The 13,573-nt window shown below is 34.3% G+C and overlaps 1 protein-coding gene across 6 annotated transcripts in view; it reads left to right on the top strand.

Moving 5' to 3' along the window:
* The window catches only part of MLLT10 (MLLT10 histone lysine methyltransferase DOT1L cofactor), a 131,746-nt gene that overhangs the window by 38,262 nt on the left and 79,911 nt on the right, over positions 1–13,573 (top strand). For 5 of the 6 annotated variants that reach the window (XM_086614921.1, XM_086614923.1, XM_086614924.1 and 2 more), the window contains 3 exons: positions 1,331–1,434; positions 3,926–4,019; positions 6,052–6,147. In XM_086614921.1, coding sequence (XP_086471047.1) covers positions 1,331–1,434; positions 3,926–4,019; positions 6,052–6,147 — 294 coding nt within the window. The remainder of the gene's footprint in view (positions 1–1,330; positions 1,435–3,925; positions 4,020–6,051; positions 6,148–13,573) is intronic. The other variant, XM_086614925.1, reaches the window with a different exon arrangement.

Raw genomic sequence — 13,573 nt, 5'->3', positions numbered from 1 at the left:
TACTCATTTTCTGCTTTGCAGAAGGGAGATGGTGATACAATTGCAATAAGTCAGTTACAGTTTAAATGCAGACTTTTTTTTTTTTTTTAGGTAAAAAAGATTTCTCGTTTCTCATCTAAGATCTTGTAATGCATTTCTGGTATTTGTTACTTCAATAAGATCCTCTGTCATTTAAAAACAAACACTTGACTGCCCCAGTGCTGGAGGATACTTTCATTAAGGATCTGTTCTTAAATTGTTAAGTTTTACACATAAATATGATACGACAGAATCCCTCTAAATGGCATTTCAGTAATTAGGACAGTTAAAAAGTGGAAGGAGATTTAGTTTTGCCTGATGTTTCTCTCTGAAATGCTGGTGAGAGATTGAAGTGAAGCCTAGTATAATAGAGAACTCCCATGCAGCATGTATCCATGTTTATTGGCCACACATTAAAAAACAGAAGTATTGAATAATGAGGAAGATTTTGCGTTCTTTTTGTCTTAAATTTTTTTCCTTCCATTTTACTGAGTGTTTTTTGGCAAATATTACAAATTGCCATAGGATGCCAGTAAAACAAATAAATTAACAGAAATGCTATGAAGAGATTTTCAGGTACTAGCCAGGTTGTTCTCATTTTGGTTTGGTTTTGAGCTTGAAGTGGGTTTGATATACTAATTTAAACTTTGTCTACAGAAGATTCTTGCTTGATTGCTTTTTAAGATGTTTATGGGGCTGTTGAAGTTATGCTGAAATTAAAGCAGAGTTTTGTTAAACACCATACGTAATTCAAGGGAACTGAGCAGCATATGAATATTGAGGCATGCTTTGAGACTTCTGAAAATTCTTTATACCAAATGTACAAATAAAGTTTTAAGTTTGCAATTTTTCTGTATGTAATTTTGTAGACGTATGCATGCATACTGTATGGTATCTTGTACCATTAGGCACTCAGTCTAATTTGATGTTCCTGAATGCCACCAATACTGGTATTGTTAAATGAATGTGAAAATGATTGCAACCTAAAAGGACATAACGCAGACTTGAAAGCAAGGAGAATCTTAGGTCTAATGCTGTTAACCTTCGGCTGTTTGGCCGTTTGGATAGTTGAATAGTGGTATAGAATTTAAGTAAATTAGTATTTGTACTGCTTTAGCATTGGTGAAGTGTTACACAGATACCAAGTGTCTACCACTGATTTCCTTTTGCAAACAAGCATAACTAGACTTTTATAAAATTCTTATATAAGCTTAGCTGCAAAATCCAGTAGTTCTCCCCCTAGAATCTCCTGTGAGTAACACAGAATTTATTTGTATGTTTCTTATCGTGTGAAGTATTTTCTCTTTGATAGACATGCTATATTTGTGATGAACAAGGCAGAGAAAGTAAAGCAGCCACTGGTGCTTGTATGACGTGTAACAAACATGGATGTCGACAAGCTTTTCATGTAACATGGTAAGTATATTTTATTATTTAACACCTCTAATGTTCCAGAAAGAATCAATGCACACAATGTAATGAACAAACTCTTTATTTAGTATATCTCTGAGTAAAGAAATATAGTCAAGTAGCTTATGTAGAAATATCTAACTGTATTATAATAAAGTTTACTAACAATATGTCAGTGACAGCATAGACATTGCTGTGGGCTGCAAAAGCTGTCTGATAATACTCTCTTGGGTTGTATTAAATGCTGTGTGCTCCTGTGAATAAGATTTAGTGTTTTTTTCTTTGTCTTACATTATTTTTCTTAGATGATATTTTATAGCATATGGGAATATGAAGACATTGTTTGTTTACCTGCGTAACTGATTTGATGTTTACTTTTGGTAAATTGGTGGGGAAAAAATATTGAGCTATATATAAAAATACAATAGACTCACCGCTTCCGATACAGATTTCCAAGAATTTGGGGGCAATTCACCTCATTGGTTTTATCTAAATGGTACATGTCTACCCTGCACTATTTGTTTAGGTTTCGTGTATAGCTGTTGCACAAAATGAGCTGTGTCCACTGTCTGATTCATTCCACTTTAAGATATTTAGGTTTGCTTGCATTCAGAAGATACTTGTCTCACTTTATGGGCTTCTAAAAGAGGCTGAATAATTAGATTAAACCACATGTCAACAGGTAAAAGGAGGCAAGAGGAGTTCCACCCAAAAATTTACAGGCATTAATTGTTTTTTCAAATTCAGCTGAAGCTATCTTGGAATAGATAGATAGCAGATTTGCACGGACTGTCTAGCTACGTAGTCTGTGGATTTACCTGTCTGTTCTATGAGTGCCTCAGTATGCCTCTTCATGACCAGATCAGTCAGAGAAATGGTATTTGCACACCTACTTAAATTACTTAAATGTATTTTCTTCAGTGTAATCAAGTGATACTTCGAATGTCTTGTGCAGGTTTTAAAGGATATAATTCTGTAGTTTAGGCACCGAGTTCTTGGCAACTCTTTTTTTGTTCTTTTAATTACTTGACTATCTGGCAGGTTTTACCCTTTCATAAGCACCTAATCTTTCATTGAATTTGATCAATGTCAAGTTTCTTTTTATGATGAAAATGGATTGTGTTCCTCAAAGTGTGCATTCCATGTAAAGAGGTTACTTACAGATGTGAAAAAATGTATACATCCAAGTGTTTGAATGAAAAGGTCTCTTTTCTTTCAAACACTTGGATGCATACAACAGTCCTTTTCACCTTTTTTCTGTCTTTCAAAACCCTGTTTTTAGTGAGATAAAGAACATGAGAATTAGGTTCAAAATTAAAATACCTATCTTGCCAATTCTTAGAATTTTTTTACTCTAAACAGATATGTACTATAAAAATGACATCTAGGCAGAGAGTACTGTGACTGAAGATATTGAGAGGCTTCTGTAATATTTAAAAAATGAAAGAAAAATGTGAAAACTGCAGAAGGCAGAGATCCAGGGCAAGGTGTATCAGTTTTGGGTTAACAAAACTAGTGTCTAAGGAAGAATGAGCTTGAGTTCATCTGTTTTTGCGTGGCAAGCTTAGAATGGTAAATCTTTATTTAAAGAGATCCTGTTAAATGTTTTTTGTAGTTGGCATCTGCTGCAGGTGTGCATGTATTTAGGCAGCAGTATTTCTGGAATGCCCAAGAACATGGTGTATAAATGAAGGGAAAGTGAAATTTAAAAAGCAGTGAAAGTAAGCTGCCTTATATCTTGTTCTTTCATTTAAATACTCCCATGCATAATTTTGACTGTAACATTGTGTTATTATGCTAATGAAAATGATATGGAAAATGAAACAGAATATTTGGTTTTTCAATGTCTAAGTTGGTTTTGATAAAGAAAATAAATCAACATTACAAATGGCAGAAAGCAAATTTGATTTGAAAAAATGTAGTAGAACAAGGTAATAATTAGTCCAGGCAAGGAAACTTGTAAGTCTTGTTCTTTTTAAAAGAAATTAACCTGCCACAGTCTTTTCAACCAATAAGTATTGTTTGATTTATTATGTCATTGAAGTTCTATTAAAAAAAAAAAAGTTATTTTCCTGGCATGGCAGAGAAGGATGTATGCAACTTTAGAAAAATTCTTCTTTGGATCTACAGTATAGTTTAATTTAAAACTTCTTCCCATAGATAATTTTTGTCTTGAATTTGGGCTAAGAATCATTGTAAATTGCTTGGTTTATTTATTAGTGGGAGTAGCTGTGTAACAAGTGTAGATTTTCAATCTGTAAGCTTGTGTGAGTGGCTTAAAGACTATGGAAAAGACATCACGCTGAAGTATAAACCATACATGTTTTTCACTGGGCTACAAAGGTTGGTTATGTGCTTGCATGCCATTAGAAGTCACTTGGGTGGAAATCTCTTCTATTAAATGCAGTTACAAGTATCCGTATCTTACAATCTGTGATATTGTGGTACAAGTTGATGTAAAATTGCTTTTCTTGAATGTTGTTTGGTTTATTTTTAGTGCACAGTTTGCAGGACTTCTTTGTGAAGAAGAAGGCAATGGTGCAGATAATGTCCAATACTGTGGCTACTGTAAATACCATTTTAGCAAACTGGTATGTATGTGTTAAATTCTATAAATAAATGTCACTGATGTATTTTTTCACTCTGAATTGATATTAACACTAGAAATAATATTTTCACATAGCTCAGAAAGTGGATTGTATTTCATTAAGACAATGTTTTAACCACAGTTACAGAAGAACTAGCTGAAAATGTTTTTATAAGTGGTTATTTTCTAGATGTGTTTATTTTTCCCCTCTTCCAGAAATAGCGTGCGCATTTAGTGTTTTTTTTCATTAAGTTCCTGTGGTGTTTTCTTTTGCTATTGGATTAGTTGGCTTCTAGGAATTTAGTCCATTTTGGAATAATCTAGAAAAATACTGCTTGTTATCCTGTGTATTAGAAAATAAAGAAACCTTCCATTTCTTTCTTTTTAAAAAAATGTTTTTCCTTTTGTCCTGTCTCTCACTGTGTAGCCAGTGGATATTCCTTGCCTATAAGTTCTCTGAAACACAACCTCAAGGAAGTGACTTGAGGTTTGATTTAAAAAACAAACAAACAACAAACAAACCACAACAAAACATAAACAAGCAAACAAAAACCTTTGAATTTGTCAGTTATTTCAGTAGGGTTTAGATCAGACCTCTTGAGTCTGTCCTGTCATTTCTTATTAGTTTGACAGTTCCAGATATCTGTTTCTGTGTACATGTGTGAGTGTGTGGACTTGAAGGACTTACTAATGTTTAAAAAATGCTCTTTATGAATATTGAATTATGAGAATTAAAATGTGTAGACTTTAGTTCAGATACTGCTCTAAGTATAGTTAAACTTGCTGATTACTTGTTTTCACTGCTAAAAAAATGTGAACAGTAGGGTGACTTTTGAATAGGTTGCAATCAGGTAAAAACACAGGGCCAATAAACTATTTTAGCTTTCTAGAAGATAAGCTTAGTGAGGTTAGCTCTGTGCTTTTGTGAATATTGATGAGTTTTGCTTCATAATGAAGATAAGTCAGGACTTTCTAGGCCCTTACTAAACTAAGTGTGTATGTGTGTTGTGTTTTTTTTTTTTATCTTGAGCAAAGTATATAAAACCCAAAAACGCTCTATTATTTAGCAGTGAAAGCAAGCTTTTACACTATTAGCATTTGATTTGAATGTTCCAATGCTGTTATGATTGAGGACATGTATGTTTGTTTAAAGAACAAATTTAATGATAAAGACATAACTCCATGTTTGACATGTAATTAGTTAGCTTTCCATTACAAAACTATAGTGGTAAGAACAGCAAAGATCAGCAATATCGTATAGGTGTTTTAGTGTTTCTTTAGGATTATTATGACCGTTGATGCCTGCTAAATACAGGTGTTTAGTGTTTACTACTGAAGATGGTGGGTGACATATATCTATTATACCACTGAAAACTTTGGTTGGCAAAGCAGCAACCTGAAATATCTTTATCATAACTGAAGAGCATTATAAAATAACAAAATATTTTGAACACTGGCCTAGTGTGAAGTATTTGTAGTCGCAGACTAGACTCTCTAACATTACAGAAATATAGTTATGTCTACTGCTTGTAAATGCATACATGACCATAGCATTCTGTATCCTATTTCTTAAACAATTTTAATGAAAATATTGCAGACAGGTCACTTGAATAATGAATTGTGAAGCAGCCACCTCACAATGCATTTCAAGCATGTGGCAGTGCTAGCACTGTGGCTTCATGTGATACTCATTTGAGCAGCATCTTTTCTGTTTTATGTTATGAAAAATTGGAAATATGTCTAGCGTCTTTTAGCCTTTAAAAAGTGACATATCTCATTTCTTTGTGGAAAGCATGTCTTGCAAATTCGTGGGAGGTGTAACAGTCGGTATAAGGATAGGCTTTTTACCTGGTATACATTGGGTAGTCTTGTTAGTTTTATTAGTGTGAGTAATTTGTCAGTTTTTCAGTAACTGAAGAGTGTTTTTATTTTTTTCTTCAAGCAGTCAGGCATCTTATCAGTTGAAATGCTTTATACTTTTTTATTTATTCAAATGATTCCTTTTCTCTATCCATAAATATATTTTCTCTTTTTAGAAAAAGAGCAAACGGGGATCTAATAGGTCATATGATCAAAGTTTAAGTGATTCTTCCTCTCACTCTCAGGATAAACATCATGAGAAGGAGAAAAAAGTAAGTGGATTTGTCGTTGCTAATTATGTGGCACATCTGCTTAATAGTAGCACTTTCTGATAAATTTAATTTTTGCTGAAAAGCACGAAGGAAATCTTATTCCTGAAGCACTGAATAATAAATAACAAAGGTGGTAAACTAGAGATACTAGAGTCCCATGAGGAAACATCTTCAGGTGTGTTTGTACACGCACCTTCCTATTCCTGTTTATCATCAGTTTTAGGATATACACTGAAACATATCCATTGGGAACGCTGTTTCCATGAGGCGTCCTTTGCTTTAATTTTCCATTAGAGATTTTTTTTGTGTAGCCTTTGTGACTAGGTGGGAAAGAAAAACAAGGGTAGACATTTTAGCAAGTGTGCTGATAACAGATGCATCTAATTTTTTCTGTTTCAACCTGTCGTATCTTTTTCTTATTATCAAAGAAATGACATCTCTTGTTGACGTGTTTTACTGGTATTGGTAGTCAAGTCTAGTGTGATGGCAAAATACCTTGTCATTTATCTGGAAATCTTCCAGTGAGGGTACAAAGAACATAACTGACTGCTAATTTCTGTTGTTGGTATGTTCTTTTAACAATTTAACTTTACCTATATTTAAAAAAGCATTTTAATTTTATAATGATTATTACTTTACATTTTTATTACTAATAGATTAATAGTGTTTGCTTTGGCTCTTTTTTAGCCCTCTAAAAATACATGCAAAACTGCTTACCTGCACACATCCTGTGCAGTTAACTTCACAGAGTTTTCTTCGTGTGTGAGTAGACTTAGTTTTGCGTTATTCAAAATCATTACGTAAAAATTGAAATCAAAGAATGTATTGACCAAATGTATATTATATGAAGGAGCTATATTTATAGTGACAGGAAATTGAATAACAAATGTCAGTCTTCAGACCCTTAGTCTCCGTAATATTTGATTTGCTTAAGCTCACTTCCTCTTTGGATGGATGTTGATCTCCATTGTTCTTGGATAATCTTCTAAAAAGTGTCTTTAGATCTGGATAATGGTGTAGGTGAATAGTTCCATCTTCATCTGGTAATGCAGATGAGAGTGTGCATTGCGATGTGATTGTACCTCTAAATCTAAATTTATGACTAAAATAACAGAAGTATGGGATTTTGGCAGATCTTTATTTCTTGGTAGAATAAAAAAAATTGAATTACAGACTACAGAATTAACTTAAAGGTAAAACCTTACCGATATTTGGCATATTTTTTTCTTAGTTTGCTTAGTTTTTTACCTCTGTCATCTTTCAGGTCATGTTTTGTCAAAGTACCTGCATGGATTTTTACTCACATTGACAAAACTTTGAAGTCGAAGAAACTTTGAAGTGTGAGCATGAAGCTCAATTTCATTTTGTATGTCTGAGCAGTGCAAAAAACCTGTTGTTGTGTTTTTAAAGGGTCTTTGACTGGAGATACAGTTTCTTCAGGTTGTAATACCTGTAAAATCTTCAGGGAATACTTGGAAGGGACTTTCTAACAGAGTGTGTTCAGCCGATGTATCAGCTCTTTTTTCTGCTGGCTGCTCAGCTTCTTCTCTGGAAGTGTTTTGATGTGGTTCTTCTAGAAATAGTTAATGTTGTAGCTTGCCTTTGCAATTCCTGACCTTTTTCTGTGACTTGAAGTTTGCTAGAAATAGGATATTAAAGTTTCTTCTACCTTTCATGAACTGAAATGTGGTAACCCAGAAGATCTCATCTGTAATACCAAGTGAAGCAATGCAGTTTGAAGCACTAACCTATTATGTCACGTTCAGAGGTTCTCATGGCACGTTATAGCATGTTCAGTTGTTGAGTTTAATTTCCTTTGTATGTTGTATAACAGCAAAACACTATTCTAGTTAAAACCACCAAATGGTGAAAAAGTTGCAGTTTCCTAAAGCTGTTAAGCACTTAACTTTTTGTGGCTGGAGACTTGGTTTGCCATTTTTAATCTTACACGTTCCATAGTTAAAGAATGACTTGCGCTTTGCAAAATACTCATCTTCAGTCTTCAGTCAATGAACTGGAGGCTCATTAACTTGGTAAAGTTGATTACCTTCTGAATGTGATGTCCTAATTTGATGTAGTATATCGAATACACAGTTCGTCTTGGAGGAGTAGGATCATTTTTTAGGGTGACTTTCCTTATTTTCCTCTTCTGTAAATCCCTTTGGAATCTAGATTATTGCCATATTACAGTAAATATGTATATCTTTTTTCCCAGATACAGTGGTGTCTCTCCTCGCCCCTTTCCAGTAAGGACACTGTAGTTTCTACTTTCTTTCATGTTTGTTATTTGGAAATTTGGATAATCTGATGTTTAGGCATACTTAAAGCTTTCCTTTTTGCTAAGCAGAAGCTGTTTGAATTGAGGATTAGAACCATTTTTATTGCTCAGGCCTCAAAAGCTATCCAATTGCATGTAAAATATTATTCTGCAATAAGAAGAGGTTGGTCTGAAAATGTTGATGGGGTAGCTGTCATTTTTGTGAACAGACACTGAGTTATAAGCATGTCTTTTCCTTCACAATGTGTACTCAGTCTCTTCTGGGCACTGTGCTTACAAAATTGTTAGCAAATAAATAGCGGTATAATAATAAAAAACCCCCAACAAACCTTTTGGTATGATTTAATTTTGATGAGGAATTTGAAGCTACAGAATAAACAGCGTAGTTACATTCTGATTAGTGCTGCACTAAGTATTGTTAGTTTCTGTGGCAGAGATACTATTTAGAAATTAATAGAGATGAGGCTGTGTGCCTCATAAGTAGTATTAGGAGTACTGTGTGCCTCATAAGTAGTATTAGGAGTATGTTGCTTGACATCCTGTTGTATCCTTTCTATTGGGGCCCAGACCTCACGCTCTAGTCCACTATGAGGCTATGGAAGAATACCTTACTTTGCCAAAGTTCCTGGCAACCGTGTCTTTGGAATGGACTAAAGAAGGAACTAAACTTGTCTGCGATTGACTTTTGTGTAAAGGAAGTGTTTCTAGCCACTTATGTGAAAATGAATCAAGCTTATTAGCATTATATGTTTATGCCTTCTGGAAATGTGAATTCACTACATAGTAATTAACTACTATGTAGCAGCTGAATTACAGAAATTCCTTTTCTGCTAGATATGCTTTGGTCTGGGTTGAGCAGGAAAGGGAAATTTAAAACACTTTGCTGTGATGGCTCATGTGATGCAAAATAAACAAAAATGGGCTTATGATTGCAGAATGTAAATGTGTAAGAAATGCTGACTGGAGAGGAAAAATGAAAAAAATAGTGATCAGGAGCCCCATGGCACTACTATAGAAGTTGGAGGGTGTCAGTCTGAGAAGAACCTAATTTGCAGGAGCCAGGACGAGTGTTCTAAACACTGAGCTACTGACTAAAAGGAATTCATTATGGACATCTTGCTGCTTGTCCTGTTCTTAAAGAAATATAACACCCTCTCTGATTTTGAGAGGAGAAACTTGAACATCTGAAAAGAGTTTGAGGCTGTGTGTGACATTCAGCGTGTTCCGTTGTAGTCATGAGTTCAGTTGTTAGAGTCCCATGGGAGGGGAAAATTTAAAACACACTTCTATGCACTGGAAGTTTCCATAGGCTAGCTGTGTGTGTTGGTTTGTGAACTGTATACTGAACTGCCCAGACTTTCCTAATACGTTCTGAAGGAGCCTACATTCATATGTCAGGGCTATGAATTTTATTTGGGAGAAAGGCACTCAGTGCTTTTTAATATATTTTAATGCTTGTGTGGGCTGTTACAAATCAAGTCCTAAGCATTCAGATCAAGTGTTCATTATGTATTCCTCACTAACTGAGTAACTGACAGTGGGAAGATAAAACTGGCCTGCCATGCATCACGTAAGATCCTGTGGCAAAACCAGGAATACTGCAGTTCTTTGGGTTACTATTCAGCTGCATAAGCAATGGTTTCCTTTTTTTCTCTTTAAAGCAAATAATATTCTGATTTAGTCTTGAAGAGTCAATTTATAAGTACTGGATAAAGCAGAGTGTTGCAAAGGTCATTCCTCTCTTAATTGCCTCATTTCATAAACTTACTGATGTTATTTGAACATTGGGGGTTTTATGTAACTCTTTAGGGGAAAAAACACTCCAGAGTTGTCTCAGTAATGCAATATCCCACTGCATTTTTATTATTTTTTTAAAGTTTTTGTTGATCAGTTTATTAGATTTGACTGTTTAATATTCTCAACTGTTCTTGATGTATGAAGCAATATTGTAGGAATGCCAAAGGTAACTAGAAGAAAAGTGTTTTGCAATAGCTTTGAAATTACTTCAATATTAGTTATTTAAGTGATGCTAGTTAAACATCATTAAAATGAGAATTGCATGGTATGGATCCTAGTGGTGATGTTGACTTCTTCCAAATTCTGCCCAGTCAGAGGGAAAGAAGAATGCCTCTAAAACACCTCTGAAAACTGGTCAGTAATTATAATTATGTAGCTCAGTGTATGGATTTTTTTTTTAATCTGAGCTGCAAAACCTGGTTTGTGTTTCCTGAGACTGAGGTTTTGTGTGGGCTCCCTGCTGTTAAAAAAGGGATAACTTAATGCTGCAGTCTTTTACTGTTGGTCCTGATAAAGAGTATTTCTGTCTCTGGGCACCTGTTCTTTACTGACTTTGTAGGAGTGTAATTTTAACATATCTCTTCACATCAGATTGTGTTGAGAGACTAGTTATTTGGGAGCGCTGACAGTGTGACTGTGTAAATCATTAAAAAGCTACTCAGAGTATATTCGCTAATATATACTTTTAGAGTCTGCAGGATTAAGAGCAAAGATGGGATCTTGTTCGTTGATTTGTTGCCTGCTAAAGTTGTGTGTTAACTTTTGCTGTAATCTCTGTCAGCCTGATAATCAACTGCATCTGATCTACTGGAACTGGCACCAGTTGGTATAGATGGAACAGCAAAGTATCTCTCGTAGAGGTCAAGAAGAACTCTACAAGCAGATCAGCTTGGTTTTATTTGGATTTTCTTTTATTCAAGTAAGACTAAAAGCAGGAACTTCTGTTTCAGTTATCATGCTTATCATGAAGTTACTGGTTTGACTACCCCATATTTTTTTAACCTTATAGTAACACATCATATACGTTATAGAAAAAAGAGTAATGCTTTTAGTGTGCTTTAGCGCAACAAACACCTCACAGTAGTATTACGCTTGGCACCTGGGATTAGTTAATTATTGTAAAATCAAAATGACAAACACACCACCTCAAGTATACCTAAAAACTGCTCTGTAAGATGTAGAGTTTTCTAAGGCTGCATTAGGTGAAGCTGTTCCTTCTCCCTCAAAGTACACATTTTGGTCGTCTTTTCACTGTGAAAGAAAACAAACTCAAAACTCTGAAACGAGAAAACGAACTCTGACCCCTGCAGAACCTGTGCATGAAATAATAGTGATTAGTAGCAGTGCTAATTGTCTCGGTAGACTGTAAAGCTGAAATTCCATGGGTGGCAAAATCCTCTTGCCATTTATCTGAAGAAATTCAGTTATTTATTTGTTTCTTGTATGGAGCTACTACTTCACTGTGGTTTTTATAGGCATCTGTAGAGCAATACTGGGAGAATCAGAATTTTGAGTAGGTCTCTACTGTAGTTAAGTTCTTACTGTGCTCATCAAACAAGAGTTGTGTTTTTTTTAAAGAAAAATCACATTGTTAGTCCAGATGGCTTCCTTTGTGTGGAGGGATCAAACGAAAGACTTTGTTTCATTGAAAAATTGCTATGATACACTTGAGGTATTATTAGGTGTTACTCTTACTTATTTTATTACTTATGCTATTATTACACATTACTTCAGTTTCATCAATATCATCACAAATTTTTAAGAAAAGACTTCTTGCTGATTATGATTTTGATCTTTCTAAAAGCTCAGTGTGTTGTAGCGTCATTTACTTAACTCCTCAATGTTTTTACTCTGCCATGTTATAAGATAGAGGAGAGAGTAACTTTGGAATAACTAGGGTAAAAAGTAAGATGAACTTCGAAGAAACATGAACATTTCTTGCTTGAGAAAATGATGCAATATTGTTTATCTTAATTTGAAAACTAAATGATATCTGAACATTAAAAATATGTTATTAAGGATACCACTTGATTTTTGTTTCTATTTGAGCAATATATCTTCATATACTTCAATTCTGTAGCTATAACTGTGAGAGATGCAGAAGCAAAAGGTATTCTAGGGTACTTCTTTGCTTTGGATCCTAGATTAGTACAAGATTATTAGTACTTCATGTTGACTTTTTAACAGTTTCTAGAAGATAATCTTGATGCTTTATATAAAGTTGTATGTATATGCTGTTCACCAGGTAAAGTGTTTTGTGTTCTGCTAGGCCATATGCAGTTAAAGGTGATCTGCAATGTTAAGCTTACTGAGCCAGGAAAATGAAATGTATTTATTTTGCTATTTGCCTATTTCTTGACATATATTTCATGGGTAACTTTAAGTTACCTTGCAGACAGTGGACCATTTCACAGTGTGTAATGTAATACATATTTTAAAGTGTTAAATACTTGTGATTTTCATAGGAATGAATGAAAGTGAGCATGGACAATAAATAATTACCTTGATTTAGTTAGTCTTGCACCATTTTTGAAGTTACAAAGTGCTACTCACGTGTTTAGCACTGAGTATCCATCACTAACCATTAATATTAAACTGTGTAAATAACAGAAAAAGCATATTTTAATGTTAAATATAGAAAGAAGGTAGCTTGATCTGAATAAGAGTTGCTGTGCATTAGTCTTGCACCTAAGAGAAGCTTCGGCTGGCATTCTTATTATTGATTTTTAAGTCTCTTTATCATTGATAGTTAAAATTCTGACCTTTATCCTCGTATTGAAGTGACATTTTTGAGTCCTTTAAGAAATTATATCAAGGATCAGTACTTAAGAACAAGTTTCATGCTTAGAGCTAAATATGTATGTATTTGAATAATAATGCTGGCAGTAGTGTTCCACCTCTCCCTATAAAATATCCCGTGCCTCTATCCTTTTATTACTGTGACTGCAGCAGTGCTGCTACTGCATTTAATTTTCCTGCCGTGGTTTATACCGTATAAAATGATAGATAGATGAATGCCTGAGCTAGAGCTGTTCTTGTCAAAACAAGATAAATTAGGATTTGAATTTGAAACTTGTGGACCATGGGCATCTTTCATTGTGGAATTGTTGTGGTTATATTGCTAATAGCTACTAGTCACAAATAAGAGGCCAAGGAGGTCTTGTATGGGGATTAGCAAGAGCTATATGCAGCTTTCTATTAAAGGTGTTATGGCGGATCTGGATTTACGAGCTTCAGTGATGGAAAGATAGTACAGAAAATCCATAAATGACAAAAGCACCAAGCTGAGTATTCTGTGCTAATAGAACATTTTGATACATTGAAATTATTTCAGGGAGTCAAAAACAACGA

The sequence above is a fragment of the Tauraco erythrolophus genome, chromosome 7 (assembly GCF_009769465.1).
Source record: "Tauraco erythrolophus isolate bTauEry1 chromosome 7, bTauEry1.pri, whole genome shotgun sequence".
NCBI lineage: Eukaryota > Metazoa > Chordata > Aves > Musophagiformes > Musophagidae > Tauraco > Tauraco erythrolophus.
The sequence above is the reverse complement of the archived record's forward strand: the minus strand, read 5'-3'. Positions and strand labels throughout refer to the sequence as shown.